This window comes from Aedes albopictus, chromosome 1 (genome assembly GCF_035046485.1).
Source record: "Aedes albopictus strain Foshan chromosome 1, AalbF5, whole genome shotgun sequence".
Classification (NCBI taxonomy): domain Eukaryota; kingdom Metazoa; phylum Arthropoda; class Insecta; order Diptera; family Culicidae; genus Aedes; species Aedes albopictus.
This window is the reverse complement of record NC_085136.1, coordinates 253,796,502-253,820,198: the sequence shown is the minus strand read 5'-3', so window position 1 is coordinate 253,820,198 and position 23,697 is coordinate 253,796,502. Positions and strand designations below refer to the sequence as shown.

The following is a 23,697-nucleotide window of genomic DNA, read 5'->3' as shown; positions in this document are numbered from 1 at the left end:
CAGAGATTTCTTCAGGGATTTATCCAGGACTCCGTCCAGAGTTTCTTCCACAGAAGATTTCTCCAAGAACTTCTATTGCCCTTCCTCCATGAATTCCAGCTGGAATTATTCAAGCAATCCCCTCTGAACTCCTTCAGAAATACTTCTAGGGAATTTTCCTGGCATACTTACTTGCTGCAATACTTTCGGGAAATCCTCCTGAGATTTCCAGGCATCCTCCAGGCATTTTTAGGGGAACTAATTTTAGGATACCCCCGGTATTCCTGATTCTAAGAATTCCTCCAGATATTCCAGCTAAGAATTCCTCCAGAAATTCTAACTGTGGAAATTTAGAAATTATGCTACGGATTCTTCTAGAGCTTTCTCCTGGCTTTTTTGCTGGGTTCTTTCCAGGCAAACTTCCTGGAATTCTTGCAGAAATTTCTTTGATTCTTCTGCCACGGATTTCTCCAAGCATTCATCCAGGAATTCCTTCAGAGATTTTATCCAAAGATTTCTCCAGAAATTCCTGCATAAACTCCTTTTGGCCTTCCTTCAAGGATGCCTCAAACAAGTTTTCCTGCGGTTCTTCCAGAAATTCCTCCATAAATTCTTACTAGAATACGTCCAGAAATTCTTCTAGTGATTCCTATACGAATTTATCCTAGCATTGTGGCTGAAATTCTTCCGGAAAATCTTCCTGAGATTCCTTCAGAAATTCCTTCTGCGATTCAATCAGGGCCTTCGTTATAAATTCTTTCAAAATACCTTTACCGGTTCTTGCAGGGACTTCTCTAGGTATTCCAAGGATTTTTTCTTTGGATTCTCCCAGGCATTTTCTGTGTAGTTTCCTCCAGCAATTACTCCTAGGACTTATGCTGAGATTTCTACAATGATACATCCCAGAATGCTGCAAATAATACCTCTTGAGATTTTTCCTGTGATTTCTTCAGCAGCTCTCCGGGGATTCCTCCAGGAATTTTTAACCAAGGATTCTCTCATAAGGTTCTCATGCTCTTCCTCCGGGAATTTCAGCTGAATTTCTCAAGATATTCCTGCTGTGGTTCTTCCAGCAATTCCTCCTAGGACTCCTCCTGAAATACTTACTGAAATACCTCACGGAGTTCTTCTGGGGATTCTTCTAAGAATTTCTCCAGGGATTCCTCCAAAAACTTGCTGGGATTATTCAAGGCAATCCTAATAGGAGCATTGCTTTCAGTGTTTCTTCCTGGAAATCTTAAAGGATTTTTTTCTGGGATTTCTCTAAATATTTATTATTGGATTCCTCCAGGAATTCCTCTTGACTTTCATCCAGGAACTCCTCCTGGGGTTCCATATGCGATTCCTGCTGCCTCTAACGTGTCAGCAATGCCTCCTAGATCTCCTCCAGAAATTCTTATTGTGACCTGCAGGAATCCCTCTAGGAATGTCTTCTGGTATTCTTGCTGGGATTCTTCTAGGCAATTTTCCTTGGATACTTTCAGAAATGCATTTGATTCTTCCAGGGATTTTTCTTAAGACTCATCCAGGAGATCCTCTAGGGTTAATAAAGGATTGCTCTAGAAATTAATCATGATATTACTCCTGGAACTCCTCTTGGTCTTCTTCAAGGAATTCCAGCTGAAGAAATTCCAATATAAATCTCTAGAGGATTCCCTAAACGAATTTCGGGAATAGTTGGAATTTCCAGAGAAATTCCAGGAGGTATTACTAGAAAAATCTCTAGTGGAATCCTTTAGGGAAGTACGGGAAAAACTTATAATTAATTAGAAGCCACAGCTAATTGACAAATTGAGAGATGGGTGGGAGTCGAACCCACGACTCCGTGTTCGCTAGACCACAGTATGGCCATTTCTTTGCAAGTTCCTTCAGCATCACACACGAGATGCGACATGAGACAAGACACTTATCGTTCTTACAATCATCAAGGAAAGATTAAAATTGCCGGATTCGGGCGTGATCTAGCCCATCTACAGGACAATGTCCGACTGACTGCGTTGATTTTTGTACGTTGTTCGTACACGTCAAAAACCAGGGTTGTTAATAGTCATCGGAGCTGAAGCATAATCACTGGCAACAACGGGTAAAAAAAAATAGCGTCACTGAGTCAGCAGCTCTTGAATATTTTTCTTCAAACACCATCAGTCAGTTTGCTGGTCGCGACGAAAAAGTTTTGCCGTTTCTCTTTATTGGGATTTTCGTTGAACTCCCAAGTAACAAAATTAATTTTATAATGCTTTTGAAGTATTCTTCAACACCTGTTCTTTAAAACCATGCATAAACCAAATTGCTCTACAACACGACATCAACTCAACCATAAACCCGCCATAAGATCAAAGAGGCCCATCCTAAGATGCTCTTGGAGAGTTGTTTTTAAATTTCTCTTAAAACTTGTTGTACTTCCCAAGTTGTCCTCAAGGCGAATTGCTCTCTCCTTGTAGAATTCTTCAAGTGCACGATAAAACGATAATAAATTTGTCAGTGTTGTTGTTGATGCAGCTTTTATGTCGACAGAAAAGTTTGGTGAATTAAATTGAAATTAAAACACAATGAAAATGACACATTATTGTAATCGGGATTAATTTATCACACAAATTAGAAATATTTCCGGGATGTAGCAAGGATGCCAAATGCCAAGCAAAATTCATCGTATATATGTTGCAAGATACTTCCAAAAATTGTAACGCGCTTCCATTATAACGCACTAATAAAATATTTAAAAATATTATTCCTTGTCATGCGAACATTGCTCATGAGTTTTCTCAACACAAGAATACTAGGATTTATAATGTTCTCAGTGCAGCCTGGTTGTTCTCCATCAAGAACGTCTTAAATTTATTTCATCTTATGCAAGGGTAAGAAGTATTATTCAAGAGTACTCAGGTTTATAACGTTCTTGATGTAGGTTTATGCAAACTCCGCCGAGAACGTCATAAATCATGTGCGCCAAATTGTAAACAAACAATAAATTATCGCACCGCGGTGGATTTTGTGAACTTCGTGCGATAAATTTAATCATCCCCGGTACCGTTGCCAACCATAAATCATGTGCGCCAAATTGTAAACAAACAATAAATTATCGCACCGCGGTGGATTTTGTGAACTTCGTGCGATAAATTTAATCATCCCCGGTACCGTTGCCAACCAGGCAACGGTACCGGGAACCGCCCTTGATGTGGTGCAGCGCCTTATTCCTCCGGTCAGCATTTCCAACAGGTAAGTGATTTTGCAGGTCGATTATTTGACTCCCAATTACAAGGGAATCGACGTCCTGGATGACCAAATCAACCTCATTTCGGATGCTGCAACCGGAGGAACTTGGCACTGCACCGCGTCGCGGTTGGGTTTCCGGGTAAGTGTTCTTGATTGGCAGCAATAATGGAACGGTGAGAATCAAAATCTGATGCTTGAGTTTTTTCTTGCATTTTTCATGTACCAAACAGTTGCTCTTGATCAAGAACGGATGATTGAAGATAACTACAAGAACCTTATAAAACTGAAAATAAGTTCAACAGTTCTTGTTGTGTTTATGGTTTTATGAACTGAACCTCAAGTATTCTTGGAGGTGTTTTTAAAACCACATATTGATGAAGAATAGTTATGCTCAGCTGAAACTCCGATAAGATCAACTAGAATATGCAATGTTCCGATAAAACTATCATAAAAACAAATAAAACCAAATAGAATTAGGATTGTTACTTGGGGCTGCTTGCATCGCCCTGTTAGAACGAACGAATAATCAGCCTCACGGGAATGGCCGATCAGAAAAAAAGCAAAAACGAAACACGCTTTCCACCGGAATTGAACCGGAATTGAACCGGAAAAAACCTTCGGATTATCAGCACGACAATCATACCAACAGAGCTAATTCAACAGCTCGGAAGGGCCGAGGCTAAATCATCAATAAAAGCTTGACTGGTTCGCCTTCCGTCTGCCATGTGATGAATGCATGTTCGTTTTTCGTCGTTGCAAAAAGAGACAAAAGAGAATGACGAAAACTATAGCTCCCTGTTTTATTTTCGATTCATCCTCGTGTTTTCTTTGTCGGTCGCTGATGATGATGAAAGTGACGGAATTTTATTTGGTGACGAACTTTTTTAGTTTTTCGTCGTTGGTCGGTGACGAAACAGATGGTTACCAACCCTGCCAAAAACGAAGAGTTCATCTCGGGACCCACGCTTTACTTCCCTTCCGAAGGAAGAACTCACATTGTTTTGTGAGTGGGATTCGATCCCAGGTCCTCGGCGTGATAGTCAAGTGATCTAACCATCACACCAGGTTCACTCCACAACTTCGAAAGTTCTAAGGTAATTTTGATGGAAATTTTTCCAGTTATTTCTTTTGGGATTTGTCGGGAAGTTTCCCATGAATTTCATAGGATTTTCTTCAAGCAAGCCCAGTTTAGAATTTCTGATTTTGCAATTCAGAAATTTTCGGAAGCAATATATATAATTAGAATTAAATCATAAAGAATTTCAAAAGTAATCACGATAAAATTGCCTGAGAAATTTGCAAAACAACTGGAAAAAATTCTAAAATAATTTCAGAAGAATAGCTATTGAAAATATAAAAAAAAACTAAAGAAATTAAACAAATTAAATTCCAATGAAACTACCACAGAAATTAAAAAAAAAAAACATGCTGAAGGAATTATTAACTTTTACAGTTTATGCTAACGTAAGAACTTCACGACACGCATGAGACGCGACATGAGACAACACATAACACTTATCGTTCTTACAATCGTCAAGAAAAGATTGAAATTACCTTTACGTCGACCGGTTTTGGGCGTGATCTAGTCCATCTAGCCTAGGGCTAAAAATTCCGTAATACAGATAAAAAAAATCTTTCAAAGTAGTTGCAAAGGAATTCATTACCGGTGTGATTCCTAAAGAAAACATCAAGGCTTTCTTTTTTTAATTGGCTAAATGCAATCTCAAAATAAATTGCCGAAATATATTCTTTAAAAATTTTCACAAACATGCACAAAAAATTTCTAATAAATCAAAATAAATAAAATTTTGAAAGAATTCCAGAAGTAATTGTCGTAGTATCACCGTGACAGAATTTTTAAAGAACCACCAACGATTTTTTTTTTCAAAAAAATTTTCGAATGAAATCTTTAAGGAATTTGTCGAATCAATTTCCAAATGAATTACCGAAGAAGTTCCCACAGTAATAATCGAAGTTACCAAAATTTCCAAGGAAATTGCTGATAAAATTCCCAAATAAATTTTCAATGCAAGTAATATCGGGATTGCCGAAGGTATTCCAAAACTATCTGCTGCAGGAATTCCTTAAATAATTACAGGAAAAAAATTCTAAAGAATTTTCATTACAATTATTGGAGCGATATATAAAAGAATTTCCGAATAAATTTTCAAAGTTATTGCCGAGAAAATTTTCAAAAGATGCGTGAAAGGTGTTTAGTGTCAATTTCTAAACATATTACCAAATAAATTCTTAAAGAAATTGCCGAAAGGGATCCAAAGATATTTCCGAAGAAATTTGCCAAATCCAAAGGAATTTCTGAGAGATTTGCAAAAGTCTTAATTGAAATAAATTGCAAAACAATTTCTAAAATACCAATTCCATGTATTATATACAATCAAGTTATCAAGTTTCCAAACCTCACATCAGTACAACAGTTTGTATTTTCCAAAAAAAAAACTGTTCTTTAAAATATAGCGCGTTTAAATTTACGTTCTATTTTTTTCCGCGACGCAGTATATCATTATACTAAAAAATTGAGGGAGGATCGGTACTTCCTTTTACAAAAAGAAAAGCAAAATAACCTAGAAGCCACTGAAACTGGCACCCCCTAGGCACCCCCTAGGAAAAAATCTTAGATACGCCAATGGCTGTCAATCAAACGATCATGAGAGATACGGAACTCACCCTATGGTACTGAACGCAGCTGCCCTGTGGTGTTTTTTTTACAAATACTATGTTTCCTGAGAAAATCCTGAGGAAGCCTTAGAGAAAAAACTTTCCAAGCATTACAGAAGAAGCTTTCCAAACTTCACGTAAGAAACAACAAAGTGTCACAGAGAAAGCTTTCCAGCCTTTGTAGATGAAGTTTACCCAGCTTTGCGTTAGTTGATAAGCCACAGTGGTGGAGAACAAACGTTTTGTATCTGATGATGGCTGAATGAAGTAGGCCGAAACGTTATGCCAAAACGATTTGGAAAGTCTTTTTTCACCGAAAAAAATCAACAAATCTCGAAACATAAAATTCAACGGTGACAAAAAAACCCCACAAAGTTTGCAGGGGAAGCTTTTTAAACTTCGCAAAGGAAGCATCTCAAACATCGCTAAGAAAGCATTAGAAACTTTCCCAGCTTCAAAGAGGATGCTTCCTAAATTTCGCCGTGGCAGCTTTCCAAGCTTCACTGGAGCAGCTTTCAAACTGTCTTAGAGAAAACATTCCAAACTTCTCAGAGTAAGTGTTCCCCACTGCAGTTTCCAAATACTGTATTTAAGAATTTGAGATTACTGTGGAATGCTTTTGAAAGAAATATCTTCGATTCCTAGTAAACCCAACATTTAAACAATTTTCCAATGTACAGCTTCAGTTAGCCATTCCAACCGCAACTCCATGCCCTTCCCAGATTACGCCCCCGTGCGAACGGTGAACCGAGAAAAATCTCCGTTGTATCGTGCGTGGTTAGCTCACCGAAGGCAAGGGCAGGAGGTTGAATTTGCATATTTAGTTTATGTGCCGTAAGTAGCGTGTTCGCAAGCAACTACTGCAGGGGATACTTCGGACGACGATGGGAATGCTGCATTATCAAGCGAGTTAGTTTAAGTAAGCAAAAGCATGTCGGAGGATGTTCGGCACTACCTCCTTGAGTAGATTGAGTCTAATGCAACACTGAATAGTGAATAGTAATTCGGTCGGTCTCAAATTCGTACTTGAACTGGAGATTTTTTAGCTAACTTTGGATAGCTAGTTCGATAGCAAACATCGAGAGAAACAACCGCACTCTAGTTTTTTTTTATCTAAAACGTAAAACATAATGAACATTATTACATATAAAGTTATTTTTCTCTCCGATACTGTTTTCCTTTTTAACTAATATATACTCGTGTTTGTTTAAGAAAGTGAGTAAGCAACAAGAGAAAGTTGCTTACGCTAGTGATTACAGCTGAGATTCCTTCAGAAATTCCTGCAATAATTCCTTCAGGGATTTGTACAAGGATTTTGCTGGGATTCCGCATTCCAGAATTCTTGGAACATTCCCAAGGGCAATTACTGGAAAATCCCATCTGCAAATGCTTTAGAAATCCCAGCAAGACTTCAAAAAGAAATCCTAGTAGAAATATCTGCACTTGCTATAAGTGGAATTCCTAATGGAATCCTTGAGGAACCGCAACAATATTCATATGAATGCTTGGAGAAATCTCTGGAGGAATCCTTGAAAGACTCATTTATTTTTTGGAATCCTGAGAGAAGCCTCTGTGGCTAAATTTCAACAAGATGTTAGGGGGATCAGGCATTTGTGGAGGAACTCCAAGCGGGTTTTTTACAAAGAATTCTCCAGAAATGTTTCCAAGAATGCCAGATAGGGTTGCCATACCTGCTTAATTGCAAAGAAATACCTTCAAGGATCCTTCCGGGAACCTTGCCCTCGAATTCTTCCAGGGAGTGCACTTGAAGATCTTCCATGATTTCCCCCTGTTGGGGGCAAAACGCACCTTGAGGTGGGGCAATACGACCTATGGCATTTCTCGCTTTGATTTCTAATGAAATACCAGGCGGCCCCATCTTACTATTTACGGCAGCAAATGGAAGGCGTAGGAGGCGGATGGTAGTTAATACGTTGATCAGCGCGCAATCGCTTCAATTGCGTGCGCTTCAAATTAGACAATCTTTCCAAATGTGGAAAATTATCATTTCTTACGCTTTTCATTTGAATATTCTTGTCATTGTTTGGCTCGTCCGGCTCAATTTTACGCCTAGTTTGCTTGCATCGGACGGAAATTCACGTATATAAAGAAATAGCGTGAAAGCGTTTTGCCCCAGGGGTGCGTATTACCACGGGTTACCCTAAATCCGATGGATTTGATCACGTGAGTGAAAAATTGGATGCCTGACCATCATTCAACGACGTACTAATGACAGGACCTACGAATGAATCTGACATATTCGACCTTCTCTTACCCGAGTTCTCCGCTAGACAGAAATGTCTTGCCTTTCTTCTGGACAGATGTGTCATGCCAGAAATGTTCTCTCGCCGTTTGCATGAAGAGCAGCGATGTTGACGTTTTTTCTTCCTGCATCAAAATGGCAAGACATTTCTGGCAGTTCATACCTCCACGCTCGCCAAACTTCGGTGGAATATGGGAGGCTGGCATAAAAAGCATTGAACATTATATGAAGCGTGTACATACAAAGAGATTCCGGGTAACAATTTAATGCTAAATAATCGTTTTTTTTTTCAACCATTTTAAAGCAGCTTTCATTTGAACAAAAGCTGAGCACAAGATGTACAATCCTTTATTCAGCCCCAAAACATCTAATTTTAGTGATTTTATCCAACCTTAAGCTGGTTTGAGGTTCATTGAAAAGCTGATTTGAGGCTAAATATGCGCTAAATTTTTTAAACTTATTTTCACCATTTGCGACTTTCTATTTCCAGAAGAGATGCTTCCGAATGTATAAATTAATCTATGGGAAAACTAGGAATTGAACTCAGCACTCCTGATTAATAGTCTCTCACCTTATCACCTACACCAAACACAAATGTATACATATCCTCAAAAACGAGAGCAATGCTAGTTGTTTCTGAATAATCAAGAACATAAGTTGAACTAAAGTTGTATTGAGGCTGAAGAAGCTATGTGGACTCTCTGAAAACACTGCTTGAGTCTACTGTCAAAAAATATTTGAATAAAGGTTGAACCACAGATGAATATTTCTGCATATTGGTGTACGTTTTAAGGCTGCTTACAGAGATGAATAATATTCTATTCAACTTGATATTCAGCTATCTATGTATTACAGATTAAAGAGGTTGAACAAGCAATACTTCAGACCAATATTCAACTGACATTGTATTCAGCCATTAACCAGCCAATGTTCAGCTAATACTCTCACTGTTCAGCATTCATTGTTACTTGGGATGCTAACTCGTCTGAAGCAGATCGAAAGAGTTCTAAATTACCTATGTCAAATGACCCACATGACTTTGAGTCTTTTACTCCTGGACATTTTTTTGATAGGGTGATTCGCCAATTGTTGAACGGTTAGTACTAGCATTTTTGTTTTCGTTTGTTTTTCCGTGCATAATTCCACTTTAGTTGAAAAATATCCAGTGAACGTCTAGATCCACTCATAGCTAATACTTCCCATTTAATTTGTATTCCCTTAAATTCCATTTTCTAAGAGAAAATAGAACATTTGTATGGTAAGTCTGTAACCCAAATGTTGAACGCTTCCATAAGCTAGCTCATCCTAATGTTGGACGATTCTCGCTAATTGTTGAACGGTTCAAGCTTTGTTCGTAATTGATGACGTATTACCCGACATAAACCTATCATTGACCTGTTTTTATTTTGGCCACCAAACCCAACATAGACCACACAGTTATCCGATGTGAGTCCAACAGTGGTCCAACATTTGATAAAATTTGACCCGACTTTGACCCGACATCGGATAATTTTTCACTCTGGCGGATTTTTTTTCCGGGTTTTTCGTGTTTTGTGCCCAGTTAGTCATTTGAGTGACAATTCATTCAAGTGAGGGAGCGTTCATAAATTACGTCACGCAATAATCGTCCATTCTAACGCCTCCCCTCCCCCTATGTCACACTTTTTGTATGAGACCTCTGAAATTTTTGTATGAGTCGTCACACTTTTCTGAACTCCCCTCCCCTCCCCTTAAAAGCGTGACGTAATTTATAACCGTTCCCAAAGAATCGCTTTCCAATTCAAGAGAGCTTTAGTGGACTGAAATCTTTTCAAACATAACTAAATATAAAAAATACAGAAAATATTTGAATAGAAGCGAAAACGACTGAAGAAAACAACGCCTTTGAAAACCCCTGGAACACTCCTGGAAACCCATTATGAATCCCTCTGAAACATCTCTGGAATGCGCTTGAAACTCATCCTGAAGCCCTTTGGAATACCCCTGGAACATCCCTGGAACTTCTTTGAAACCCCATGAAATGCACGGCTAGGTGAAGTGAAAAAACAAATCTGGCAGTCATGCTAACATTGTAGGTTATGCCAGTGTTCAACAAATGGATTCTAGATACATAATGATAGTGTGATAAGAAAAATATTTGTTTCAAATGAAATTTCAATGAAAATGTAATTTTTAACAATGTTTAATTGTTAAGGACATCCTTCCAGCTCTTGTAACTATGGTGTGACTTTGATATTTGTGGTCGATTTGCCAGCAAAGCGTATTTCGTAACAGCAATTTCTTAAAATTAATCATAAGAATTGTGCAGTTTTCGTGTCATCAGCGGTACATAATTTTCAATCGATATTTTTGACGTAAAATATGTATAATTCTGTAACTTTATTGGAGCATTATCATGACACACAAGTATACGCATCTACATCATACGTTTACGTTGATGGAAAATTACTTAAGTAAAATTTATAATAACATTTTCAGAAACTGTTCAACATTTGGGTAGTGTTCAACAATTGGCGAATTACCCTAGGAGGCCCTATTACAGCGTTACCAGATCGAAATGTTTCTCAAACAGAGACTAATCGGCTTTCACGATTTGAAAAGATACAAAAACTATTCTGGAATCGAAAGAAATATGAATTCCTCAACAATCTTCAAAAAAGAACAAAGAAAAACTCTATCAGCCAACCTAAATTAAAAATTTAGGTTCTAGTCGAGGTAAGGTCTGTCTAGTCGAGGACGAAAGCCTTCCAGTTGCCCGCTTTTTCTTGGATTGCGGGACGCGTTATCAAGGTACATTCTGGACTTGATGAACAGGTTAGGGTGACTACTCTCTTGACCTTTAAAGGTGAAACAAACGATCTTTTGAAGATTCTAGTGGCGGGAGGAATATGTAAGAAAATAGAAAATAAATACTTTTGAACCATCCTTTTCTGAACAACTTTTTTATTCGAATGAGTGTAATCAGTTTCGTACCTTTTAATTCCGCCCTAGTTAGGGCGGAATTAAAAGGTACGAAACTGATTACGCTTATACGAAGAGGGTATTTTGCTTAGAGGGTTGGAAAAGTCGGTACAAGAACTTTTTTATGTTCTACTGTATTAGTGACAGTACGCTTGGTATTACTTACAACAAAGTAATAAAACTACTTTGCACCTGTCGAACGCTCTCCTTCCCAACCTGAACGTCGCTCAGTCACCACCCCGATAAGAACAAGCAAAGATCTACAAATGCCATTGAGAATTTCTTTGGCAATTTTAATGAGATTCAGTCTGTATTTCCTTTGTATTTATATGTATTCCTTCAATTTTTTTAATTGTGTATTTTATGTGTATTGTGAATTACACTTGAAGTCCTTCAAAACTGCTGCGGCAATTCCTTCAAGACTCCTTTTGGCTGTGAGGAATAAGCTACTAAGGGAACGTGCATAAATTGCGTCACGCTTTGAATGAAAATTGACCATTTTTATATGTTGTCTATTAAGTTCAGTTAAGTTGAGTTAAGTTAAAATACAAAAATAAAAATAGCAAAAAACAATCTTTTAGAAATTTGTTCAAAAAATTGTTTGCGAATTGCTTCAATAATTCATATAAGCTGTATAAGAGCTAGTACTTTAGGAATTATTTCATCAACTTCTACCGATTTTTTTTTGTAAATTCTTTGGCAATTCCTTTCAACTGCATTTTTTTTAATTTTCATGGGCACCTTCCACGGTATTTTAACAAAAAAAATCTGTCCTTCATCTATTTGGAAAATTCCAAGGCAAATATTTCCACAATTCTTTAGCAAATTTCTTTGGAAATTCCTTCGGCAGTTTCTTTGTAATGTTTTTTTAATTGATTTTAAATATCAAAATGAGTTTTTGAAAATCTGGAAATAATGATTCTGCCTCTAAAAATATCGCATAAATCGCATACTTAAAATTTGAAAACAAATAAATAATTCAACCCTTAAAATCCAATTGCTAGAAAAATTCAAAAATTTTCAATTGGAACTGCTGAAGCAATTTTTAAACAAATTAATTTCAGGAAGAATTTAAAAAAGAATTGCAATTTCCAAAAGAATAGCCGGAGGAATCTGAAAATGGAATTGCCATACCTATCGATTTCCAATGGAATTTTTATAGGAACTGTTATAGAAAAAAAATCGAAGCAATGTCCGATAAACTGCTTGAGAAATTCCTAATGGAATTGCCTAGGGAGTTTCCACAGAAGTTTCCGAAGAAATTTGCAAAGATATTGTTGAAGGCATAACTATGAGAGCTGCCGAAGGAATTCCTGAAGAAAAATCGGAAAAAGGTTCCAATTGATTTGTCAAATAAATTAATAGAAATTTATGAAGGATCTGCCAAAAAATATACTAAATTTCGAAAAGGCTACCCAAAAGAGCTGCTCGAGGAATTTGAAAGCAATTTCCGAAAGAGTTTTCAAAGACAATGTCAGAAAAATTCTTAAAGGAATTGCTAAAGGGCTCCTCGAAGGCAGATTTTTCAGAATTTTTCAACGAAAGTCTCCAAAAAACCTCCAGAGAAATTTTCAAGAGAATTGTCGATGAAATTTCTACAGATTGTTTAGAAGCAAGTTGGAAACAGTGTTGGTCAAATTCTTAAATCTCATGGTTGAGTTATTTCACGCGCGATTCTTGACTTGCCAAACTCACCACTGAATAAATCATGCATGATTTGACTCATCATTTCACTCATTGCTTTATTTCTTAGTGTTCTTAAAGCCTGTATCCGCAATAATCGGGACACAGAAATATGGCTGTAACTCTGCAATACATACATTAAAATTGCTCAAATTTTGCCTGATAATATCTTAAGATGTGTTCATTTCACCTGCAAAATTTCATGTGAATCGGTGAAGTACCTTTTGTTGTAGCAATGAAACAGTAGAACGCGAGCAATTGAATTTTGTACAGCCCCTGGTTTAGCTTGTCAGCGCAGTAACTTTTGAATTTGATAAAGAAAATGACTGAAATTTTGAACACAAACCTCTCAATCTATTTTACATACATAGGCAAAATTTCAAAAAGATCGATGCACTATCAACAATTTTATAGTCGAAACATATATTGGGGCTGACCGTGATTTTAGCCCTTCAGACAACAATTAATGAGCACCCCTTATTGTTTCGATTGTATTGTTGAAAGTACTACACCAATAATCATCAAATTTTGCAGGCATAATATACACATAATCAACTATTTTCTGTGAAAATTTCATGAAAATTGACAGAGACATTCAAAAGTTATGGATGGGCAAACATCGCACATAACATGAAACATTTTCACTAACACTAATCCCTATCAACACCAGTAACTTTCAATCTAATTGATAAAAGTTGATGAAATTTTGCAAGAAAGTGTCCCTATTAGTATCATAACTGCTCACGAAGTTTCATAATTATCCTCACAGAACTTTGAACTCTAGCGGAAAAGAACCATCTAGTATGCGAATGAAAATTGGTGATGATTGTACAAAATCTTAAAAACGTCGTCTGTTTGTTTCTCATCCACAGCTAAAAGTAATGCATCGATTTTTATGAAATTTTGCACAAATAATAAACATACACCAAAGAGTTCTCTGTTAATTTTTGGCCAAATTTTATTGATTCAGTACAGAGTTACTGCCGTACTTTTGTATCCCGATTATTGCGGATACAGGCTTTAATATTTACATCAATGTTTTTAAGATTGTATGATAGAACAAAAGTCCCTCTGTTATTGGCTGTTTCCGGTCAAAATGGATTTTTAGGCGGAATTACTTTATATCTTCCAACGTTTCGGCCCTTGGTTTGGGCCTTCCTCAGGGAGGTACGCCTATAACCTCCCTGAGGAAGGCCCAAACCAAGGGCCGAAACGTTGGAAGATATAAAGTAATTCCGCCTAAAAATCCATTTTGACCGGAAACAGCCAATAACAGAGGGACTATTCAACAAAACCCTGGTCGCATTCCAAATAGAACAAAAGCTAATCTAGCGCACAACATCATCAAATGCCGTTCAATTTGATTTGGATTCGTTTTACAAGCGAACGAGATTTCGGCGCTTGACTCGCGAGAGTGAGATTTTGCATGAAATTCTCGCGCGTGAGAAAACGATTCAGAATCGCGCGCGAGTTTGATCATGCAGGAGCGGTTCATGAGTGTGCTTTAAGTGTGAGTTTACCAACACTTGGTTGGAAATTGCCAAGAATACTCTCAAAGAAAGTGCACCGCAGAAATTTTCAAAAGCAAAAGCATCACTGAAGAATCCAAGAAGAAATTGTTTGAAGTAACCCAAGCAGCACACAAGTCACAAAGGAGTATCGACAGCGCAAGTTTTTGGTTGTGCAGGAGTTGAATTCATGTAATTCTAACACTAAGGCAAAATAACTTGAAAATGACTCGTGTCCAACCAAAAACCTGCGCTGTCGATACTCCTTTGTAACATGTGTGTTGCTTGGGAATCACAGGAATCGCAGATGGAATTCGAGAAAGAATTTTGTAGATTCCTTCTGCAAGGAAATCCCCAAAGAGTTTACAGAAAGGATGCCAGAAAAATTTCTTGAGGAATTCCAAAGGAATTGTCGAAAAATTCCCAAACAAATTTGCATACAAAAATTCCAAAAGCGTTGCCGAATTAATTCCTGAAGGGACCAAATGAAGTACCGAAGCAAGTTTTGAAAGATGTAGGATGCCTGTAGCAATTATGGCACTACTTAAGAAAAACTATTTGTACAAAAACAAAGAGAAGACCAGCGAATGTCACCAATATGTTAAAAGATAGATTAGTTTACTTAGTACTTACAAGAAAAGTATACACGCAAATAAATCCGTTCCGATTTACGTGCACTCCCAGTCACGGCAACGGGAACAAACGAGAACTATGCATAGCAACCATAACAACAATAAGAAATGTACACCGTGAACTAGATATCACGTTTTCCAGAACGCCCATATTGACAGCTGGAACTAGTTCCAGTTCACGGTGTATATTTGCTTGTTCTCATATTTGCGTTTGTTTGTTCACGTTTATCAGAACGGTTTTCTGAGCGTGTAGAAATGGAGCCTAAACTACTTTCAGTATGTATTACAGCGTGTGCCAATGATAGAAACCCTGTTCCAATCATGGATACATTTTTTTAACTTCGGTTCCTTTTCGCACTATTTGCATGCATTCCTTATGGGATTAGCCGAATCTTTTTAGCCGATGGGAAGCCGAATTTTTAAGGAAAATGATTTATTTCTACCATAATTTGAGCAAAATGTGGAGTTCCAAATGAGTGCAATCATCTTTTGTGAACCTGATCTGTTGTTCACAAATTTTTCCTTGTTGATTTACATCGTTAAAGGGTAAAAATCAACTATGGCGAATAATTGGTACTATGGCCATAATTGGAGCACTTACCCCACCGAAGATTTTTTTTAAGGAATTTCCAAAGAAATTTCTGAAAGGTTTCCAAAGGAAATGTCTAAAAAAAACTTTCAAGCCCATTGTTATTTAAGTTTCCATAGGTGTTGCCGAAAGAATTCCCAAATAAAGGTGGAGGAATTCCCAAACAAATTACCTAAAACATTACAAAAATAAATTAAAAGAATTTACAAGAAAATTTCCACAGAAATTACTGGAAATATCTAGAAGACTTATTGGTCATCAAAATGATACTTGAGTTTACTAGAATCTCTCTTACTTTATATAGCATAGCCCAATCTTGCCCAAATTTGAACCTCCAACAAACAATTAGATAATCAACTATCAGTAAAAAAATGAGAATCTGTGTTGCATTTTACGGAAAGTTACAGCTAATTTGGCATTTTTTTAAAATGAGAATTATGCCTGTCCTCTGTAAATATGTTTTTAAAACTTGAAGGCTCGTTGAGCACCTTCTTTGAGAATCTTCCATGATATTGAAGTCATTAATCCCAATTCAGTTAATCAAACCTGTTTCTTTCAATTTTTTTCTTCTCATTATTCTCTTACACAACCCCTCCGGAGACACACTGCGATGGCCATAATTCCATTCCACCCCTCATTTTCCAAAGCATAAACAGCTTATACTTTCTCACATGTTCAGGATAGGACACATATGTAGATATATTTACTCACATGTAATCTGCCATCGAGGTCGGGTAGCGTCCATCCGGCCACAGCATGTAGCAAACGGTCCTGGTTTTCCCGTTGTGGTACCTACGCGAGTGAGGAAAACGAAATAAAGCAAGAAGCACATCAGCGATGGAAATGACGAAAATGGTATTGTGGGGTTGCCGGTGGTGGTCACAGCATGGACAAAGATCAGAAGATGATGGGATGAGTCAAGGGCATATGGTAATTCAATTACTGCCAGAAAAGGAATCCTAATTTTGGAAGAAAAATAAGCTCACGACATTCATCCCTAATGCACACATCTTGTAGAGATGTAGAACACTCGATTTATTTATTTTTATGCACGAGTCGTTCTTTGAACAAGATTTCATGAGAATTGGTTCAAAAATGACTGAGTTACGGTAGAACAACGACTCGTGAAAAAAAAGAATGTTCCAATATGGTTGCTTGAACCAGCGTTTCAGTTGGTTAGCCAGGTCGGTCAATAACTATCCAGACGTGTCTTTCGCGGGCATCGTAGCATTCATCTTAGTCCCACTGAGACAACGTGCGACATCGTAGAGAAGGCGAATGTCACCGGTATTTACGGCTTTCTCGCCTTTGTCGGCTAGGGTGTCTTTTGTTCCGCCTACTTGAGCGGTTCACTACCTTCTTGAGAGCCGAAAAGCGCTGCCGGGCTAGGGCTTTGGCTCCTCGTGTTTTCGCTCGCTCTATCGCGGTTTTGCCTTTCCTTTGCTCCTCCATCTTCCTCCAGGTGCCATCTGTGATCCACTGCTTTCTCTGGGTGCGTAGCTCACCCAAATTATTCTCGCCAGTGGCTCCATAGATCTTCTACGCTTCCACCTTCCAAAAATCCGCAGCACGGTTCTCCTCCTCGTTGAAGGACCTCTTCACCGCCCGATTTCCTCCTCCTGTCGATGGATCCTCGCTATGCGCAGTCGGATCTCGCCGATTAGGAGATGATGGTCGGACGCAATGTCGGCGCTACGTTTGTTCCGTACATCAAGAAGGCTCCGTGTCCATTTCCGGCTGATGCAGATGTGGTCCATTTGATTTTGAAGTTGAAACTTATGTCACTTTGTGTACTGGTCGAGGGAGGAAAAGCGATCCTCCAATCACCATGTCATTGCTGCCAGAAAACTCTGCAAACAGCTCTTCGTTCTCGCTCATTACTTCAAGTCCATGGCGTCTCATGGCGTGTTCATAGTCCGAGTTGTCGGAACCAACCTTCGCTTTGAAGTCGCCCATGATGATCTTGATATCACCTTTCAGAATCTTGTGTAAGACAGCATTCGGTTGACTGTAAAAGTTCTCTTGGTCTTGCAATTCGGCAGCATCGGTTGGCGCGTAACATAGGAACATGGTAACCCATGTTCTGAATCTGGCTACAATTATCCTCTCATTAACAGGTTCCTTCTTCATGAGCGCAGCGTAGGCGTGAGCGCTGAGCAGGAAACCAACTCCACGGTGGCGAGGAGCGTGTTCACCTTGTAGGCCATAGTATAGCAGAATTTCACCCGACGCCAATCTGTGTTTCCCAAAGTTCGGCCAACGGACTTCGCTCAGTCTGAGGATCTCAAGCTTCATACAATATGCCTCATTGGCTAGCTGCTCCAGTTTACCCAGCTGGGCTAGGGTTTAAACATTCCAAGTTCCAAGGTTTCCTATCCACCGTGGTGGGGCGGGGCTGCCATCTTAGGCACAGCTTCCGGCGGAAGAGCGTTTCATACACAGCCACTGAATGCCAGAACAGACACTGTTTGAGCCGCACTTCCTTGATGAACAGACGCTCGGGACGTTCCCCCTCAATTTAACTGAAGTCAGAAGGACAACAGTGTCCAGGCTGCACTACCAGCTACACACTACTTTTATCTGGCGGTCTTTGTCATCACTTGACCCGTGGAAGCATGAGGTGAAAACTAGTGAGGACCAGAGCTATGTTGGACGTTCCAGTTTTTCGAGTCACCATTTGGCAGCCCGACATTTATTGATTATTTTTTTTAAATTTTGGATTGTTATTTAAAAACAGAATAAAAATTCCTCTCCCAAGCAGCCCGCTTCGAGATATGTGTCACAATTTCATCATCATCAGATCCAATCGAACGCATTGCGGATGTTCTCTCGGAAATAAAGAAATCATGGAATTCAATTTACACCCTTATGCACAACACATTCACTCAAATCTGACTGAGCCAACGGCAGTGGCGTGGCGCAGAAATTTGTCAACATGATTTCCTGGGAGGTAACATGGTTGTATACATGTTCTTTGTAGCATCACGGAAAGACTCGCGTGTTAGCTTTTCAACGAAACAAGATGTTGATGCCGAGATTGATGGTGTTGATGGTGGGTGGTGAAGGAAGATCATTTGCATTCGTCGGACATGGAAAAAATAGCTGAGGCTGTTAGAATCCTGCTCGATGCATGCGAACCCATGCCTTCGTCAACGCGTGCGTGGAATTTGTATTGTGGATTTACTGGAAGCGATTTTCCCAACCTGGTTGCAACCCGGGTGTTGATGCATTCCAACTACTAAACGCAACTGGAGATTGGGATACTGCTGCTAATGTAGCCCTACTAATGTGTACGTCACCTCACGTAAACCATTTTCAATCAGAGTTGATGTACACGTGCTGTAGTCCCATGTACGGGAGCCACATGGCAAGCGAGCTCCCAGGAGCTCTGTACATTTTGAGACTGAAAGTTGTGCGCCTCATTTTTCTCAAGATGTGTCTCATGAGTGTGGTATCCTGATGTTGGTGTGTGGGTGTGGTTGGTTGGTTACGGGACAGTGGAAATGAGCAGCTGAACGAAGACGGACGTACGTAAACAAAGACTGGATCTACAGAGTGTATTTAATGGAGTTTAACCAGATAGTGTGAGCCTTAGTCATATAGAACCTGTTCGCGAACATACGCTCCCAACGAGGGCAGCATCATGCTATGCTGCGCGACCAACACCAACCATCGCATCGGAACCGTCACCAAGCATCGTCACGAGACACGCACACTCACCCGAGCCGACGGAACAGCTGCGATTAACAACGAGAGAGTGAGTGTCGTGAGATCCTGTCGTGAGTGCAGCGGCGAACCCCACCGTCGCAGCCGTCGTCATCGTCATCATCATCGACTGTCGTCGCTCTGCAGCTAGCGTGATGATGGTACCCAAAACATCGCGTAGGTTCTACACGCGCGTGGAACCTTCCACGTGATTCTGGAAAATTAATGTCGAATTCGTTTATTCCCGACGGTGCACTGCACTGGTGTAGCAATTGACACCGGATAAACGAACGGTTTCGGTGCAAGTTTTTGACAGCTTTTGATGGTGTTAGTGAGAGCGGCAATTAAAATAATGGAGGATAGATAAGCAAAACAAAAGTTTCCATGACTTCCGTTGGTTGCACAAAATGTTGTGGCTATTTATCTCAAGTTCAAGAAATACTAGTTTCAAAAGTTTTTAACAATAATTTTGAATATGTATAGGAAGATAAATCAAAAATTAGGATTGATGAAACTTGTGAACTCCTTTTTTCCAAATTTTAATACTTTACGATTATCTTTATATTTCCATAACTAGCTGTCCCGGCAAACTTGGTCTTGCCGATGGTTTGACAACTATTGAGATCATTTTTGACCGTTCTCTAGATTACTGACAAAAGCACTAAACTGAATGTGTATCAAACAATTTTCGTTCATAAATAGTTTGAGCATAAAATTGGAAAACTCTGTGCTTATATGAAATAATTGGTTTCTTTTTTATCACTGGAAACATGAAAAAACTAAATAAAGGAAGAGCGATCTCCAGTTTTATTCAAGGTTTTATTGTTGTATAGGTAAATCCAACGGAAGCTAACGATCCCTCCGCATCTGGTGGCAGGAATGAGAACCCTATGAAAAACGGGGCTCCTCCAAAATTTGACATGGCGCAGCATAGGCAAAGTGCACTTTTTTCACTTTTTCATATCGAATTGCGCATCGTAGAGAAACAAATGAGCACTTTTTGAAAAGAAAATTTAATTCTCTTTCAGATGCGTTTAGATCCGGTAGGTACTTACGAACAATTTATGTGATTAATTTGAGGAGCTCTTGCTATGCCTCCGGCGGGCAATCTTCCTATTTTTTTGTTAGCTGACCAATCCGATGTCTGTCGGCGTGGGCACCGAGAATGATGATATTAGAAAGCATTGCCAATGGAAAATAGCAACTACCGGTGCAAAATATGAGTAAATTTTGGTGACAAAAAAGTTGATTTTTTATGTAAACAAACGATTCTCTCCTTATCTCACTCAGCGCCTCTACAATGGGGGACCATTCGGATTCACCTATATGGATGAAAGTATAATTTTCATCGTACCTACTACGAAAATTCAATATTTTTAAATAGAGGAAGTTTGTGAGCCGTAAGGCAAAATCTTCTTTATGTAATTGAACCAAAAAAAAATACTTCAGTAGCTTTTATCAACTATTATTTATTTTGGACAAACACTTTACAAATTGACTCTGAATTTTTCAAACTCAAGAGATGAAATCTGAGGGAAAATACCTATTATAATGATTATTCATATATCCCGATACATCTCGATAATCCCATTCAGCAACAATTTGAAACATTGAAGATCGCCGCAGTGGCCAACAATCTGGTTTAAAATAAAACGTAAAGAAATAATGCAGTAAACTAACAATATCTCAAAATAAATCAATATCGAAGAAAACTGTTTATCTATTGCCGAAGTTAAAATCATCATTCCTATATCATTCCTACCAAAACAAAACCATGATACAAGTTCAGCGATATTCATGTATTGGTAAAACTAGCTGTATACCTGCTACACCGAGCTCAACCTGGGTGTAGCATTTTCTTACACCGGTGCCAATCGAGTGTCAAAACGGAACAGTACCTGCGAATAAACGAACGGTTTCGGTGCAAGTTTGCTACACCCGGTGGCAAAGCGGTGCAGGCGGTGCAAATAAACGAATTCGACATAAATGTTTGGTATAAATATGCGACCCGCTCGCAGTAGCGAGTCAGTTGCAATTTAAAAGTGAACAAGTGATGAGCGTTCGCGTGGCTCGAACAACGCGAAGTGAAATTATCCAAAGTGAAATATAAATAGTGAGCCAGAAGAGAAATAAAGTGTTTAGTGTAGTGAAAGTGTTTCAGTGATTATTCCCTCCCAATCCGAAACCCCGTTTCTCTTTCTGCTGCGCCCATTACAGTCCAGTGCTTCGCCTTATAATTCTTGTGTTCGTTGCCGAACAGAACCTGAGGATATCACATTGGCGATCCTGCCATAATATTGACAATGTGTTTGTGGTGCAGAAACATAGAAGGAATTATTGAATTTGGAAAATGAAAAACATTTTTCTGAAGTGTGGTAGAGTGAGTGCTAGAAGTGTCAGTTTTGCAGAGGTAAGGTAAGATGTTCATGCGGCATGGTTGCCAGTAATTATCATTTGTTTAAAGGAAAAGTAATGAGAAGACTTGCGCAGAGTGTAGCTCATTGCCAAGTATTTAGAATGTTGCGTCGGGTTGAGCCCATGGCCAACATATGTATTGCGTCGAGTATAGCTCATGGCCAATACAATAAAAACAAAAAAAAAATGCTTGAGTAGAGTATCAGCTCATTAGCAAACATTGGAAATGTTGCGTCGGGTCAAGCCCATGACCGACATATGCATTGCTTTGAGTGAAGCTCATGGCCAATGCAAAAGTTTAGAAGACAACGCTTGAGTAGAGCTCCAGCTCATTACCAAGCATCTGAGCAGTTAATTAAAATGATGCTAAGTCTGAGATCAAAATGTTTAATGAATCGAGATTTGAGAAGGAAATGAGAAAATGATTTTCGACGATACATCGGGGTCTACGGTGTTAAAAAATACTAAAAATAAAATAGAAGAGGCCGATAACAGACACAAACGTTTTCTGAGTAATGCTAAGTAATTAAATTATAATTCCCTGCTCGAAAACGGGTCTGACTTTTTCAAGGAAGTTTGTGTATTGTTTTTGTTCCACAGTCATTAACGAAATCGACAAATGAAAGCATAACCAACTCCTGTCATTTGACTTTCTGCGAATAATTCATCAATCTGATTTTTTTATTGTGAAATATTTAAAGTATGACGTGATTTAGCCACCCGGTTTTTTGGGAGCACTGTTGTGAGCACCGGACGGATGGCTCACATACTGCAGCATTGGGTTCATCTTCGTACTACGAATGCTTCGAGGTGGTGGTGGTGAGGTTTTGTTTTGATGGCTCTCGTTCGCCAGTTTAGTGTTGGTCGTCATCGTTTCCGCAGTGAACAAAGAGGATTTTCAAGCTATGTTCCAGCAGACATCAAATCACACCCGTTTTTGCGATTTTTCACAGAGTTCCTGGTTTGGTTCGGTGCACAGATGGTCCTGCTTCGGTCAAGTGATGACATAACGAAGGCTTTTTGGCGGAGCGTGTGTTGGGGAGTGAAATTAGCGGTGGAGAGAGCGTGGCACCACCAGAACTACCGAGCAGTGGGAGCTGGACATTAATCCAATAGGATTGCGCGACTGTGACTGCGACACGGTACTCATTTCAGTGGTGACTTGTGTTTGATTGTGTGAATGGAAACACACTGGTATAACCAGCGTGGTGTGCTTCACGTTTGTTGACACTGATGGAGATACGTAGGGTAAGTGAACCAGCTTTAGCTATGACACATATTAAATCGCCGTTGATTCTCGATACCTGCAAATACTATTACGTCGGACGCATTGCTTGACTAACCATTGTCAGTTGAATATTTTGATCGTATATTTTAGGTTTGTCTTGAATAGTCAAGATCAAGTTGATTGCCTGCGTGGTAGTGATGTGTTTTCAAATTCATATCGTAAGGAATTTTCTTGCACAAAGTTTCGTAGAATTTTGCTTGTATAACTCAATGATACAAACTACAATTACTACTATTTTGAATAAGATTATGATTAAAAATTACAAGTTAATATGAATCTAAGTCTGTGACTGTTACAACGCAGTATCAGTGATCTATTTGGCAATTCAAAATAAAGGTTACGTCAACATAAAATGTTGCGTTCATAAGGGAAAACTTTAGTCAAATATCAGCTTAAATTTTTGAATAATTGCCGCATTAAAAAAGATACGATATAGAGATAAATTTAATTTATTTGTAACAAAAATATTCATGTTCATTCGTTAACTGATAAAATGTTTGAAACTAAAATTTAAATTTTTATAAATACCTAATATTGATTTGTATACACTGCGCATTGAGGAGTCCCGCATTTGAATTTGAGGGATACTTCACAAAGCTGTGCTGACGACTAATCGTTTTTTTACCTCTGAAAAGCAGTATTTTTGAGATCTGAAACTCTCAAGTTTTGAATGTAATTAATTTTGTTTCTCACGTGTGTTAAAACAAAAACTACAATGTTTCGAATGCTGAATGGTTGTTTAAGAAAGGTATTTGTCCCAGATATAATGATATTTAACTTCATAA

The 23,697-nt window shown here is 38.7% G+C and overlaps 1 protein-coding gene across 2 annotated transcripts in view; it reads right to left on the bottom strand.

Moving 5' to 3' along the window:
- Positions 1-23,697, bottom strand: part of LOC109622760 (tachykinin-like peptides receptor 86C) — a 436,364-nt gene that overhangs the window by 364,033 nt on the left and 48,634 nt on the right. For both annotated transcript variants that reach the window (XM_062846629.1, XM_062846628.1), the window contains exon 3: positions 16,216-16,296. In XM_062846629.1, the coding sequence (XP_062702613.1) occupies positions 16,216-16,296 (81 nt within the window). The remainder of the gene's footprint in view (positions 1-16,215; positions 16,297-23,697) is intronic.